The following is a 15,900-nucleotide window of genomic DNA, read 5'->3' on the forward strand; positions in this document are numbered from 1 at the left end:
ACTTCAGCGATTTTTGCAATTTGTTCCAGTCACTGGTAGCAGAGAACTGGAAGGAAAGGCGGCCAAATGGGGCGTTGGCTTTGGGGATGATCAGGGAGATATACCTGCTGGAACGTGTGCTACGGGTGGGATTTAACCCAACCACTCTGAATCAGAGGTGCGGAGGGCTGCCTTAATCGACATCCACATCTTCAGTGTCCGGATTTTCTTCTGTGTGTATTCTCTCATGCCTTTTCAGGGTAGCTAACGGGGAAAAACTCTTTCCACACTGGGAACATTGGAAAGGCCTTTTAAGTCCCCTGATCCGGAAAATCTCTTTTCACAGAGGGAGCAGTGGTGTTGTCTCACTGGTTTGGGCGTCTCTGGGTCTGGTTCCCTTGAAGGACTATTCCTGCTGTCATAGCGAGAGTCTGGTCTCTCTCCTGCCAAATACAGAGTATCTAGTTAAACAGAGACCTGAATGAAACCTCCACATGATAAAACGGTCTTCCTATGAGGTTTAATCTAGACTAGATGGCTCAATAAAAGAGCAGAACTGGTCATCACAGAGTGGCTGTAGTGCTTTGTAGGCTGGGTAAATCCATTTGAATTCAATACATTTTTGACAGCATCCCTTCTGATTTAAAAAAAAAAAATGTTCCTTACATGTTTGCCTATGGAAGAAGTGGTAAGAAAGTGACTTCATGTAACTGAATGTAAAAACATTCATGAGATATACAGTACCAGTCAAAGGTTTGGACAGACCTACTCATTCAAGGGTTATAATTATTTGTTTGACCATTTTCTACATTGTAGAATAATAGTGAATACATCAAAACTATGCAATAACACATATGGAATCATGTAGTAACCCAAAGAAGTGGTAAACAATTCTAAATATATTTTAGATTTTTCAAAGTAGCCACCCTTTGCCTTGTCAGCTTTGCACACGCTTGGCATTCTCTCAACCAGCGACACCTGGAATGCTTTTCCAACAGTCTTGAAGGAGTTCCCATATGCGGAGCACTTGTTGGTTGCTTTTCCTTCACTCTGTGGTCCAACTCATCCCAAACCATGTCAATTGGGTTGGGGTCGGGTGATTGCGAAGGTCAGTTCATCTGGTGCAGCACTCAATCACTCTCCTTTTTGGTCAAATAGCCCTTACACAGCCTGAAGGTGTGTTGGGTCATTGTCCTGTTGAAAAACAAATGATAGTCCCACTAAGCGCAAATCAGATGGGATGGCGTATCGCTTCATAATGCTGTGGTAGCCAGACAGGTGTGTGCCTTTCCAAATCATGTCCAATCAATTGAATTTACCACAGGTGGGCTCCAATCAAGTTGTAGAAACATCTCAACAATGACCAATGGAAACAGGATGCACCTGAGGTCAATTTCAAGTCTCATAGCAAAGGGTCTGAATACTTATGTAAATAAGTAAATGTGACATTTTTTCTCCAAATCTATTTTCTCTGTCATTATGGGGTATTGTGTGTAGATGAGGATTTTTATTTATTTAATCCATTCTAGAACAAGGCTGTAACATAACAAAATGTGGAAAGACTTAAGTGACAAAAAAAGGGGGTTAAAGATGTGTAAAAAATATATAGATATAGTTTTATATACATCTCAGATATCAGACAGACACTTCAGAACTAACTTCCTTTAGATGTTTTGGGGGACTGTTGTTCCATGTTGTGAATGTTATCCAATGTGTTACTATGGTTACTTTTGTTCCATGTTGCGAATGTTCTCCAATGTGTTACTATGGTTACTGTTGTTCCATGTTGTGAATGTTATCCAATGTGTTACTATAGTTACTGTTCCATGTTGTGAATGTTATCCAATATGTTACTATGGTTACTGTTGTTCCATGTTGTGAATGTTATCCAATGGGTTACAGCAGTATGGACTAATATTTTTTGTTGATACTTCCATGGGTCTTACAGTTCAAAATTAAATAGCTAAATGATCCTTGGTATAACCTTCTTAAAACAGTACTGTACTGGGGAAGCCCTTCATGTTGTTTAAACCTTAAAATAATTCCATATAGCTTAGAAGAACCTCCCCCTTAGACAGTTTTAACCCATTACAGTCTAAGCCCTATCTGAGACTTACATTACTCTGAGACTAGTTATCCTGGGATCTTACATTACTCTCAGACTAGTTATCCTGGGGAATAGTTTCAATACATTTGCAAAAAATCTAAACCTGCTTTTGCTTTGGCGTTATGGGGTATTGTGATACATTTTAGAATAAAGGGATGCACCGATATAACATTTTTGGACAAAACCGATATCCAATATTTTCCTTGACCCAAAAAACAATACCGATAACTAATATTAAACATTTGAGAGGCCTTTTAAGCATTCTAGTACAGCATTCTAATAGTTGACGCAACGGTCTAAGCCACTGCATCTCAGTGCAGGCGTCACTACAGTCCCTGGTTTGAATCCAGGCTGTATCACATCCGGTCGGGATTGGGAGTCCCACTGTAGTTATTTGTGTAGGGTGGACGACAAAGGAGAGGGATCTCACATGTGGATAGGAAGATACAAATGATAATTATTACTGGAAAATATTCATTTAAAATCCAGGAATTTTACAACTTTAGCTCTCTAGGTCATGCCAGTAGGTTACAGTAGGTTGTATCCAAGTGGTTCTCTCTCTCTAGGTCATGCCAGTAGGCTACAGTAGGTTGTATCCAAGTGGAAACAATTATCAACCCGATGTGGAAAGTGTCGAATTTGGTCAACAACAAAATGAATGGCTTATTTGCTACGTGAGGTTTACTTGATCCAACAGAAGTTTAGTAATGATTAAGTTATGTGGACACGTGACATACCGACAACTTTGATAAAAACACTGTAGCAGTTGTCTCCAGATTGCTATGCATATTCATGCTAGTAGTTTAGCATATCTCTCCATTTAATACAGGCGGTTGACGACAACAACCCTCATAGAATATAAATAATAGATTACAATAAGATGTATCCACCAATCCAAAGAAAGAATAGGCGGGAGAAAGACAACCCGCAGTGCCGCTTTGTGGACAACAATTCCCCTTGTTAGGGCAGAGAGACATCTTGTCAGTATATCCATAATCTTTGGTGTAGTCAACCCAACTCTCACATGGCACTATTGGGGGGCACTGTGTGTAGTAAAACATCACTACATGAAAATCACAACATGCCATGCCCCCCAGTCTACGGTCAGCAGATAGACCCTTCTCAAATATATATGTTAAGTCACTTTTTGGAAACGGAAGGGAGAAAACAAGGGGTAGCTTGCTCTCTACGTCGTCTGATTCTAGACATACCAGTCATCATCCCAGGGCCCTCCGTTGAAGAGGTATTGACGAGCCAACTCCGAATATCCAGTTAAAAACTAATTTAAAAAGGTACTTACTGGTGTTAATCAGATATCCTATCTCCTCCTCTTCATCTTTCAATGGGACAGTAATCGCCCCTTCACTCAAAAAATGCATCCCCTTTCCCTTCCTCCGCTTATTTTACTGTAACATCCTCCTCTTTCACTCTGAACGAGTCTTCCGCTTCTTTCACTGAAACGTCTTTCTCTTCTTCTGTCATGGTAACAGCCTCAACCTCTACTTCTTTTTTCACAGTAACATCCTCCTCTTCCTTCTCCTCTTTCACGACAAAGTCCAGCCCCAGAGCTTCTTTCTCCGTCCAGCAGACCTCTCCTTTAACAGGAGGGGAGTAGTTTAGGGAGCTCATGTTCGGGGATGTTAGCTAGTTAGCTATCATTAGCGACTATGCTAGTGCTACCTTAACCAGCCAACTACTATAGCTGACTAATACAAAATAACGTAATATTACATTAAATAGGTTAACAAGTAGATACGACAGAGGTGTGTCTAAAACACAGTAGCTAAAATACACCGAAAGCGTATAAACAGCTTGAATCTTTCGGGTATGTTGGCTAGCAATCTACCGAGGTGGTTGACAAGCTATTTATGAAGAACCGTCCACTAGATTATACGTCACGCTAGCAGCATCACCTGAAAGACGCACATCGCCGTCTGCTGACTGGAGGGGAAACGCAGTTGCGAGAAATATTATATTTTCAGACAAAGCTTATTTTACATGGATTTAATTAAATAATACTATTATATTGAGACATACAAGGACAGGAATGTGTTGATTGATTAGTGAGAAAATATATTTTTTTACTACAGCACATTTAAGGCAGTTTCATTAAGTCAAACCAAATCTAAATAAGTAGCTAGCTACTGTAGGTCTATACTGCTCCTACATGGTGTAACAATATATCATGTGGGACTTTAAGGTAATGCTGTTGTTACACTGGAGAGTAGAAACTCATGCTTCCTACACTTTAACTTTAACTTAAATATACTGTAACGAACCTGGGTTTATATGCGCGGAAATCGACTCTACCGCACGAGCATGCGCCGGACCTCGGGCTAGAAGGTCGAGGGTTCCAGACCTGCTCCCTGCTGTTTCACGTTTTACTCAACTGCGTTACCCACTCCAGTCAGCAGATGGCGGTCTGAGACTTTCATGCGATGCTGCTAGCGTGACGTATATTCTAGTGGACGGAACGCTTCTTTCAACAGCGTCAACAGTTAGTCAGCCACCTCAGTAGCTTGCTAGCCAAAATAGCCGAACCAATAAAGCTCTTTAGACGCTTTAGTGTATATTAGCCACTGTGTTTTATACCCACTTCTGTCGTCTAGTTAGTTATCCGATTTAATTTCATATTTACCGTTGTTGTTGTTATTAGTCAGCCAGCGGGCTGGTTAAGTTAGCATTAGCCTAGCTAACTAACATCTCCGACCATGAGTTCACTAAGCTACTCTCCTGCTGAAGAAGAGCGTGTCTGCTGGACGGAGAAAGAGGGTCTGTGGCTAAACGTTGTCGTGAAAGAGGAGGAAGAGGATGTCAAAATACCAAAGCAAGTAGAGGGTGAGGCTGTTACAGTGAAAGAAGAGAAAGACGTTTCAGTGAAAGAAGAGGAAGACGCATTCAGAGTGAAAGAGGAGGAGGACGTTACAGTAAAAGAAGAGGAGGAAGCTGTTTTTGGAGTGAAGGAGGAGGAGGGGGAGATGACTGTCACGTTGGAAGAAGAAGATGAAGAGGAGGAAACTGGATATCTGGGCTCGGTTTCCCAAAGGCATGTTAAGGCATCCTATGGTTCTAACGATGAACGGGCCCCGGTTAACACTAGTAAGTACTGTCTTTTTTAAAAATGTATTTTATTTATTTCACCTTTTTTAACCAGGTAGGCCAGTTGAGAACAAGTTCTCATTTACAACTGCAATCTGGCCAAGATAAAGCAAAGCAGTGTGACAAGAACAACAACACAGTGTTACACATAAACAAACGTACAGTCAATAACACAATAGAAAAATCTATGTACAGTGTGTGCAAATGTAGAAGAGTAGGGAGGTAAGGCAATAAATAGGCCATAGAGACGAAATAATTACAATTTAGCATTAACGCTGGAGTGATAGATGTGCAGATGGTGATGTGCAAATAGAGATACTGGGGTGCAAGAGGATAAATAACAATATAGGGATGAGGTAGTTGGGTGTGCTGTTTACAGGTTGTGTACAGGTACAGTGATCGGTAAGCTGTTCTGACAGCTGATGCTTGAAGTTAGAGAGGGAGATGTGTCTCCAGCGTCAGTGATTTTTGCAATTCTTTCCAGTCATTGGCAACGGAGAACTGGAAGGAAAGACGGCCAAAGGAAGTGTTGGGGGATGACCAGTGAAATATATCTGCTGGAGGGCCAGCCAACGAGAGCATACAGGTCGCAGTGATGAGTAGTATATGGGGCTTTGGTGACCAAACAGGTGGCACTGTGATAGACTGCATCCAGTTTGCTGAGTAGAGTGTTGGAGGCTATTTTGTAAATTACATCGCCAAAGTCAAGGATCGGTAGGATAGTCAGTTTTACGAGGGTATGTTTGGCAGCATGAGTCTGGAGATGCTTAATGTGAGTCTGGAAGGAGAGTTTATTTGTAGTTGTCAGAACCGTCCAGAGTAGTGATGCTGGACGGGCAACAATCAGTTGAAGAGCATGCATTTAGTTTTACTAGCATTTCAAAGCAGTTGGAGTCCAAGGAAGGAGTGTTGCATGGCATTGAAGCTCGTTTGGAGGTTTGTTAACACAGTGGCCAAAGAAGGTCCAGCAGTATACAGAATGGTGTCGTCTGCGTAGAGGTGGATCAGAGAATCACCAGCAGCAAGAGCGACATCATTGATATATACAGAGAAAAGATTCGGCCTGAGAGTTAAACCCTGTGGTACCCACATAGAGACTGCCAGAGGACCGGACAACAGGCCCTCCGATTTGACACACGGAACTCTATTTGAGAAGTAGTTGGTGAACCAGGCGAGTCAGTCATTTGAGAAACCAAGGCTATTGAGTCTGCCGATAAGAATGTGGTGATTGACAGAGTCGAAAGACTTGGCCAGGTCGATGAAGATGGCTGCACAGTACTGTATTTTATCGATGGTGGTTATGATATCGTTTAGGACCTTGAGTGTGGCTGAGGTGCACTCATGACCAGCTCGGAAACCAGATTGCATAGTGGAGATGGTGTGGTGGGATTAGAAATAGTTGGTGATCGGTTTGTTAACTTTTGAAGACTTTAGAAAGGCAGGGCAGGAGGGATATAGGTCTGTAGCAGTTTGGGTCTAGAGTAGAGGTCGACCGATTATGATTTATTTAAAATTAAAGGTACATATACACTGCTCAAAAAATGTAGGTAACACTAAAATAATACATCCTAGATCTGAATGAATTAAATATTCTTATAAAATAATTTTTTCTTTACATAGTTGAATGTGCTAAGAACAAAATCACACAAATTATCAATGGAAATCAAATTTATCAACCCATGGAGGTCTGGATTTGGAGTCACACTCAAAATTAAAGTGGAAAACTACACTACAGGCTGATCCAACTTTGATGTAATGTCCTTAAAACAAGTCAAAATGAGGCTCAGTAGTGTGTGGCCTCCACGTGCCTGTATGACCTCCCTACAACGCCTGGGCATGCTCCTAATGAGGTGGCGGATGGTCTCCTGAGGGATCTCCTCTCAGACCTGGACTAAAGCATCCGCCAACTCCTGGACAGTCTGTGGTGCAATGTGGCGTTGGTGGATGGAGCAAGACATGATGTCCCAGATGTGCTCAATTGGATTCAGGTCTGGGGAACGGGCGGGCCAGTCCATAGCATCAATGCCTTTCTCTTGCAGGAACTGATGACACACTCCAGCCACATGAGGTCTAGCATTGTCTTGCATTAGGAGGAACCCAGGGCCAACCGCACCAGCATATGGTCTCACAAGGCGTCTGAGGATCTCATCTCGGTACCTAATGGCAGTCAGGCTACCTCTGGCGAGCACATGGAGGGCTGTGCGGCCCCCCAAAGAAATGCCACCCTACACCATGACTGACCCACCGCCAAACCGGTCATGATGGAGGATGTTGCAGGCAGCAGAATGTTCTCCACGGTGTCTCCAGACTCTGTCACGTCTGTCACATGTGCTCAGTGTGAACCTGCTTTCATCTGTGAAGAGCACAGTGGCGAATTTCCCAATCTTGGTGTTCTCTGGCAAATGCCAAACGTCCTGCATGGTGTTGGGCTGTAAGCACAACCCCCACCTGTGGACGTCAGGCCCTCATACCACCCTCATGGAGTCTTTTTCTGACCGTTTGAGCAGACACATGCACATTTGTGGCCTGCTGGAGGTCATTTTGCAGGGCTCTGGCAGTGCTCCACCTTGCACAAAGGCGGAGGTAGCGGTCCTGCTGCTGGGTTGTTGCCCTCCCCTCCACGTCTCCTGATGTACTGGCCTGTCTCCTGGTAGCGCCTCCATGCTCTGGACACTACGCTGACAGACACAGCAAACCTTCTTGCCACAGCTCGCATTGATGTGCCATCCTGGATGATCTGCACTACCTGAGCCACTTGTGTGGGTTGTAGACTCAGTCTCATGCTACCACTAGAGTGAAAGCACCACCAGCATTCAAAAGTGACCAAAACATCAGCCAGGAAGCATAGGAACTGAGAAGTGGTCTGTGGTTAACTCCTGTAGAACCACTCCTTTATTAGGGGTGTCTTGCTAATTGCCTATAATTTCCACCTGTTGTCTATTCCATTTGCACAACAGCATGTGAAATGTATTGTCAATCAGTGTTGCTTCCAAAGTGGACAGTTTGATTTCACAGAAGTGTGATTGACTTGGAGTTACATTGTGTTGTTTAAGTGTTCCCTTAATTTTTTTGAGCAGTGTATATATCATACAGAATATACACACATTTTTGTAATAATGACAATTACAACAATACTCAATGAACACTTTTTTATTTTAACCTAATATAATACATAAATCCACACACACACACACACACACACACACACACACACACACACACATCTCTGAAGTGACAATGATACTGAAGAGTCTGCTTAGGAGACACACTCAACTGTTTGAATAAAAATAGAGTTTAAGTTACCTGTGATGAATGTTGAAAACAAACTGTAATTCCTAAATGCAGGAAATCCTATTTTAATAATGGGCATGGTAAGAGTTGACGACCAAAGTGCGAGTCATAATTCCCATGACACCTTCTAGGAAAATCTGAAAAGCAGTTCCTTCATTTATTCCATAGGATATTTTTAGATTCACTTAAAATAAGGTCTGTTTCGTGTAGGCTAACTGTGTTGATATCCATAGGACAAGGTAACTCTGATCAATATTGGCTAAATATAAGCAAAGATATTTTTTTTGTAGAGTGGATTTATGAAAATATGTTGACAAACGTTACCTTATCCTAGTGAGATTTACACGGGTATCAAAACGCTGAGGTGGTTTAAGCCAGCACGAAACACAGACCTTATTTGAAGTAGATCAAGACATTCTCAATGGAAGACATGAACGGTAAAATAACGAAGGAACCCCTTTCAAGTTCAGCCGCAAGTTATTACAGGAATTATAACGCGTCGACTATTTCTCTCTAAACCATATACCTTTGACTAATCCGGAAACTATCACCTCGAAAACAAAACGTTTATTCCGTTCCGTATTTTAGCTAACGGGTGGCATCCATGAGTCTAAATATTCCTATTACATTGCACAACTTTCAATGTTATGTCATAATTACGTACAATTCCGGCAAATTAGTTCGTAAAGTGCCAGGCGGCCCAAACTGTTGCATATACCCTGACTCTGCGTGCAATGAACGCAAGAGAAATGACACAATTTCACCTGGTTAATATTGCCTCCTAATCTTTATTTTTTTTTGCTAAATATGCAGGTTTAAAAATATATACTTTGTATTGATTTTAAGAAAGACATTGATGTTTATGGTTAAGTACACATTGGAGCAATGACAGTCATTGATTGTTTTTTTATAAGATAAGTTTAATGCTAGCTAGCAACTTACCTTAGCTTACTACATTTGCGTAACAGGCAGGCTCCTCGTGGAGTGCAATGTTATCAGGTGTTATTGCATTGGACTAGTTAACTGCAAGATTGGATCCCCCAAGCTGACGAGGTTAAAAATTTGTCGTTCTGCCTCGTTCCTAGGCTGTCATTGAAAATAAGAATGTGTTCTTAACTGACTTGCCTAGTCAGATAAAGATTAAATAAAGGTGTAAAAAAAAAAAAAAAAATTCTGCAAATCGGCGCCCAAAAATACCGATTAATCAAGGACATTTCTCAGTGACTCAAAACTTTTGAATGGTAGTGTATACTCTTCAAGAATCAATGGGTATATAGTAAATGGGTCTTTCTATAACTGCCAGTGTAGATTTCCTGTGGGGGTCAAATTATTACAGCTGTTGACACGTCATTGTATTCAAAGACCTCAATGTCTTGCCAGGAGGGTGCAAGGTGCTATAATGTTGTTGTCTGCTGCCAGGACTTGTGTGACGGCCTTTTCCTGCTCCAGGACTGTTTCCATAATCTGCAGTGGAGATCCCCACCTTATCAGGGATTCTGTGATGAGCTTGTTGAGGGGCCGGCTCAGTTTATCCTGTGGACTTGTCAGGGCCTTCTGCTTCTTCCAACTATAGGAAAATGGGCTGACCACTTCCTTGCATTTAATCCATCTATAGATTTACATACTACTGTTGTGATTAAGAGAGCTATAGAAAACAGGATAATTTATATAGTATGATATTTATTATTGAAAGAGAGAATACATTGAAACCAGAGGCTAATGTATTAATTATAAATAAAGGCAATGTAATGTTTGGATATTGCACACATTTACATATTACAAATATGATGGATTTGCATAGTGGTATATATTCTGCTTAATGCATAAGAAGGATCATGCAGTGTAGTCAGCTATAACTTTAAACAGAGGAGATAAAGAATACAATAGTTATTCTGCAATTTAAGTTATGCTGTTTTTAAGTGAGGTTATTTTTCTACCTGCTCTGTGTTTTGGACGTTTATACTTACCAATAGCAATGTGTAGCCTGTGTCTTGTCCATTTGTTCAGCTCCAATGCTTTGACCGTGTTCCATCCACAGTTGGTAGTCATACATACTTGACGCGACTCTTTCAAGCCCCAGGATGAAAGTGCCTACCTCAGCCCAGCTGAAATGATTTATCCAATGTGTTCATCTGGGAAATAAGAGGGCTGAAGGTGTTTGCTTTGCAGCTTCCAGTTGTCGTCAATGTAATGAATTATGGGGCTAATGTATGGCTCTGTGGTCCAGCTTGACCGTAAGTCGGCAGTGGTAGAGAAGAATGAAGCGTTACGGATTTTCTTGGCATCTCTGTCCCAACATTCTGTGTAGAGTTCTGGCAGACATGTTTTCCTGAAGTATTTACAGCTCGGAATCTCGTGTCTTAGGTCTAAAGTTCGAATCAACTTACTGAAACCGTCTTTCTCCAGATAGAATTGGTTCCATCTCTTTCGCTATGTGATATGTAATTGAACTTGTTATCTCAATCCACTTCTTGGTCATCTTGTCAAAACTCCCTAGAAAGGCCAAAACCTAGGAAGAAACCTAGAGAGGAACCAGGCTATGAGGGGTGGCCAGTCCTCTTCTGGTTGTGCCAGGTGGAGATTATAACAGAACATGGCCAAGATGTTCAAATTTTCATAAATGACCAGCATGGTCAAATAATAATAATCACAGGCAGAACAGTTGAAACTGGAGCAGCAGCACGGCCAGGTGGACCGGGGACAGCAAGGAGTCATCATGCCAGGTAGTCCCGAGGCATGGTCCTAGGGCTCAGGTCCTCCGAGAGAGAGAAAGAAAGAGAGAATTAGAGAGAGCATACTTAAATTCACACAGGACACCAGATAAGACAGGAGAAGTACTCCAGATATAACAAACTGACCCTAGCCCCCCGACACAAACTACTGCAGCATAAACACTGGAGGCTAAGACAGGAGGGGTCAGGAGACACTGTGGCCCCATCCGATGATACCCCAGGACAGGCCAAACAGGAAGGATATACAGTGCCTTGCGAAATTATTCGGCCCCCTTGAACTTTGCGACCTTTTGCCACATTTCATGCTTTAAACATAAAGATATAAAACTGTATTTTTTGTGAAGAATCAACAACAAGTGGGACACAATCATGAAGTGGAACGACATTTATTGGATTTTTCAAACTTTTTTAACAAACAAAAACAGAAAAATTGGGCGTGCAAAATTATTCAGCCCCCTTAAGTTAATACTTTGTAGCGCCACCTTTTGCTGTGATTGCAGCTGTAAGTCGCTTGGGGTATGTCTCTATCAGTTTTGCACATCGAGAGACTGACATTTTTTCCCATTCCTCCTTGCAAAACAGCTCGAGCTCAGTGAGGTTGGATGGAGAGCATTTGTGAACAGCAGTTTTCAGTTCTTTCCACAGATTCTCGATTGGATTCAGGTCTGGACTTTGACTTGGCCATTCTAACACCTGGATATGTTTATTTTTGAACCATTCCATTGTAGATTTTGCTTTATGTTTTGGATCATTGTCTTGTTGGAAGACAAATCTCCATCCCAGTCTCAGGTCTTTTGCAGACTCCATCAGGTTTTCTTCCAGAATGGTCCTGTATTTGGCTCCATCCATCTTCCCATCAATTTTAACCATCTTCCCTGTCCCTGCTGAAGAAAAGCAGGCCCAAACCATGATGCTGCCACCACCATGTTTGACAGTGGGGATGGTGTGATGAGCTGTGTTGCTTTCACGCCAAACATAACGTTTTGCATTGTTGGCAAAAAGTTTTGGTTTCATCTGACCAGAGCACCTTCTTCCACATGTTTGGTGTGTCTCCCAGGTGGCTTGTGGCAAACTTTAAACAACACTTTTTATGGATATCTTTAAGAAATGGCTTTCTTCTTGCCACTCTTCCATAAAGGCCAGATCTGTGCAATATACGACTGATTGTTGTCCTATGGACAGAGTGTCCCACCTCAGCTGTAGATCTCTGCAGTTCATCCAGAGTGATCATGGGCCTCTTGGCTGTATCTCTGATCAGTCTTCTCCTTGTATGAGCTGAAAGTTTAGAGGGACGGCCAGGTCTTGGTAGATTTGCAGTGGTCTGATACTCCTTCCATTTCAATATTATCGCTTGCACAGTGCTCCTTAGGATGTTTAAAGCTTGGGAAATCTTTTTGTATCCAAATCCGGCTTTAAACTTCTTCACAACAGTATCTCGGACCTGCCTGGTGTGTTCCTTGTTCTTCATGATGCTCTCTGCGCTTTTAACGGACCTCTGAGACTATCGCAGTGCAGGTACATTTATACGGCGACTTTATTATACACAGGTGGATTGTATTTATCATCATTAGTCATTTAGGTCAACATTGGATCATTCAGAGATCCTCACTGAACTTCTGGAGAGAGTTTGCTGCACTGAAAGTAAAGGGGCTGAATAATTTTGCACGCCCAATTTTTCAGTTTTTGATTTCTTAAAGTTTGAAATATCCAATTAATGTCGTTCCACTTCATGATTGTGTCCCACTTGTTGTTGATTCTTCACAAAAAAATACAGTTTTATATCTTTATGTTTGAAGCCTGAAATGTGGCAAAAGGTCGCAAAGTTCAAGGGTGGCCGAATACTTTCGCAAGGCACTGTAACCCCACCCGTTTTGCCAAAGCACAGCCACCACACCACTAGAGGGATATCTTCAACCACCAACTTACCATCCTGAGGTGTCCTGCAAATCAATACGTTATTTTATTTTACTTCAGGCATCACCTTTTACCTCAAACAGTACATTTCTGTTGTTGTTGGGACTTTAACCATCTGTCTGACTTTTTCACACAGGAGAGAGATGTGACTATCGTGGATCCTCTGGGGAGCCTCAACAACATCATGATGCTGACAAGGCAGAGAAGAGTCTCTCCAGATCAGAACACCTCAAGAAACACCAGCAGAGACCCAGAGGGAAGAAATCTCACTGCTGCTCTGACTGTGGGAAACATTTCAAATTTTCATCAGAACTTAAATTACACCAGAGAACACACACAGGAGAGAAACCTTATAGCTGTACTCAATGTGGGAAGAATTTTACTCAGTCAAGCAGCCTGATAGTGCACCAGAGAACACACACAGGAGAGAAAAGTTATAGCTGTACTCAATGTGGGAAGAGTTTTACTTCATCTGGCTATCTGAAGATACACCAGAGAGCACACACAGGAGAGAAACCTTTTAGCTGTACTCAATGTGGGAAGAGTTTTACAACATCTGGCTATCTGAAGATACATTTGAGAGCACACACAGGGGAGAAACGCTATAGTTGTAATCAATGTGGGAAGTGTTTTACTCAGTCAAAGGGCCTGGTAGTACATCGGAGAACACACACAGGAGAGAAACGTTATAGCTGTGCTCAATGTGGGAAGAGTTTTACTCAGTCAGGCAACCTGAAATCACACCAGAGAACACACACTGGAGAGAAACCTTTTAGCTGTGATCAATGTGGGAAAAGTTTTATCATATCTGGTGATCTGAAGATACACCAGAGAACACACACAGGAGAGAAACCTTATAGCTGTACTCAATGTGGGAAGAATTTTGCTACATCTCGCTATCTGAAGATACACCAGAGAACACACACGGGAGAGAAACCGTATAGCTGTAATCAATGTGGGAAGAATTTTGCTGCGTCTAGCTATCTGAAGATACACCAGAGAACACACACACAGGAGAGAAACCATGTATCTGTTCTCAATGTTTGAAGAGTTTTACTCAAACAGCCTGATAGCGCACCAGAGAAGACACACAGAAGTGAAATCCCTTAGCTGTACTCAATGTGGGAAGAGTTATACTCAGTCAAGCAGAGTGAAAGTGCACCAGAGAACACACAGGAGAGAAAAAACCTTAAAGCTGCGATCAAATGTGACAAAATACTCTGATTAAAGATCTCTGATCAAACATCAGAAAATGCATACATGAAGGAGTTATTTCATGATTCAGTGAAATAATGTCACAATGTAGAATGTTTAACATTGTAGAATAAGTATTTTAATGATGTCACAATGTAGACCAGGCTCTGAATTGAAAGAGTACTCTTAATGAGATTTAACAAAAAAGAGCTGTATTACTTACCGCGTTGGCGACCCATTTTAATCAAAATGTATCTGGCTGTTTTCTACAAATTGTCCTCTAACCAGGGATGGACACATTATTCCCAGATTCCGTGTGGTTTTTGAGCTGTTAGTTTTAACAGGACTCGGCACAACTGATTTCAACAGGATACCGATGAGTGATGACAAATAAGTGTTGTTTCTCTTTGTTTAGCGACCCCTACATTTAAATGCATCACTCTAAAATGTAGCTGACTGTCTTCTGCAGGTTGTCTTCTAACCAGTGAGGTAAAAGGTATCTCCATTTCCATGTGTTTTGTTTTGTAAGTTTCAAGAGCAGGTTCAACCTGATTTCCCCACAAATCGATATGCGTTGCCATGGAGCTTAATTTATTTTCATTGCACATTTTTCCCTATTGGAGATGAGTTTTGTTTGAGCTCGTTCCAAGGGAAAGAGAGTTCTAGAAGCTAGTGAGTTTTTTAGGACGACGAGAGTTCTAGAAGCTAGTGAGTTTTAAGACGATGAGAGTTCTAGAAGCTAGTGAGTTTTAGGATTCTATAGAAATGATACGATTGTATATTATTATTTAGAAATACATGTTTTTAATTGTTCCCAGCCAGTAAACATCATGTTTATATTGTAGAAGGCAAAGCATTTTAGTTGATTATATTGTGAAATGGAAGTTGTTTTGTTGGTGGTGAGCAAACTTGTCCATCAAAAATATAGGATATATTTGTTGTCTTAAAGGGGAAGATTTTACAGGCTTTGGTTTTTCCATTTATGTTTTGAGGTTGGACTTCTTCCTAAACGTATAGCTCGTTAGCACGTAGGACGCACTGATTGGTGTCACCTCGTTAGTCAGTATGTGTTACACCTGTGCTGGCTTGTCCATCTCATTAGTGGGAAGGTGTTTCACCTGAGCTGGTCCAGGTTCTATTTAAGAGTGTCTGGCCCAGTGCTCCAGTTGTCTTGATCGATGTGGAGAGTCAACACCTTTAGTTGCACCACCTTTTTGGTGTTTTTTTTTTTTGTTGCCTTTTCTTGGGCAGATTTAGTGTGTCTCGTGGTGGGTGTCTTTTATGTCCCAGTTGTTGTTACTAGTCAATTTTCAGTGGACACCCCCATAGTGTCTTTCAGAGTCACTTCTAAAAAACAAGCTTATATTTTGGGTTGGATGTTGCATCCAATTAATATTTTAATCAATGGACTTTCTTTAGAATGTTCATTAGTTTTTTAGTTGTTAGTCTTCTGTTTCTTGTGTACTAAATATTTCTGTTTATTTTCTTTATTTTTTCCCTGTGAAGCCATTGTGTTGCATCCATGTCTGAAATGTACTGAATTAATAAAGCTTGATTTGATTTCAACAAATGAACCCAATGACT

At 41.5% G+C, this 15,900-nt stretch overlaps 1 protein-coding gene across 1 annotated transcript; it reads left to right on the forward strand.

The window, feature by feature from the left end:
- Positions 1-5,007: 5,007 nt before the first annotated feature.
- On the forward strand, positions 5,008-15,886 carry LOC118964422 (gastrula zinc finger protein XlCGF17.1-like). Its single transcript, XM_036975495.1, has 2 exons — positions 5,008-5,185; positions 13,259-15,886. Exons 1-2 carry the CDS (start codon positions 5,065-5,067, stop codon positions 14,167-14,169), a joined length of 1,032 nt encoding a protein of 343 aa, XP_036831390.1. The 5' UTR covers positions 5,008-5,064; the 3' UTR covers positions 14,170-15,886.
- The last annotated feature ends 14 nt before the right edge of the window (positions 15,887-15,900 follow it).

The sequence above is a fragment of the Oncorhynchus mykiss genome, chromosome 4 (assembly GCF_013265735.2).
Source record: "Oncorhynchus mykiss isolate Arlee chromosome 4, USDA_OmykA_1.1, whole genome shotgun sequence".
Lineage (NCBI taxonomy): Eukaryota > Metazoa > Chordata > Actinopteri > Salmoniformes > Salmonidae > Oncorhynchus > Oncorhynchus mykiss.

Bases quoted from the DNA above. Each gene is read 5' to 3' on its own strand.
- LOC118964422 (XM_036975495.1), top strand. From the start codon at position 5,065: ATGACTGTCACGTTGGAAGAAGAAGATGAAGAGGAGGAAACTGGATAT. The intron at 5,186-13,258 runs GTAAGTACTGTC...TTTTTCACACAG, and splicing joins ACGGGCCCCGGTTAACACTA to GAGAGAGATGTGACTATCGT.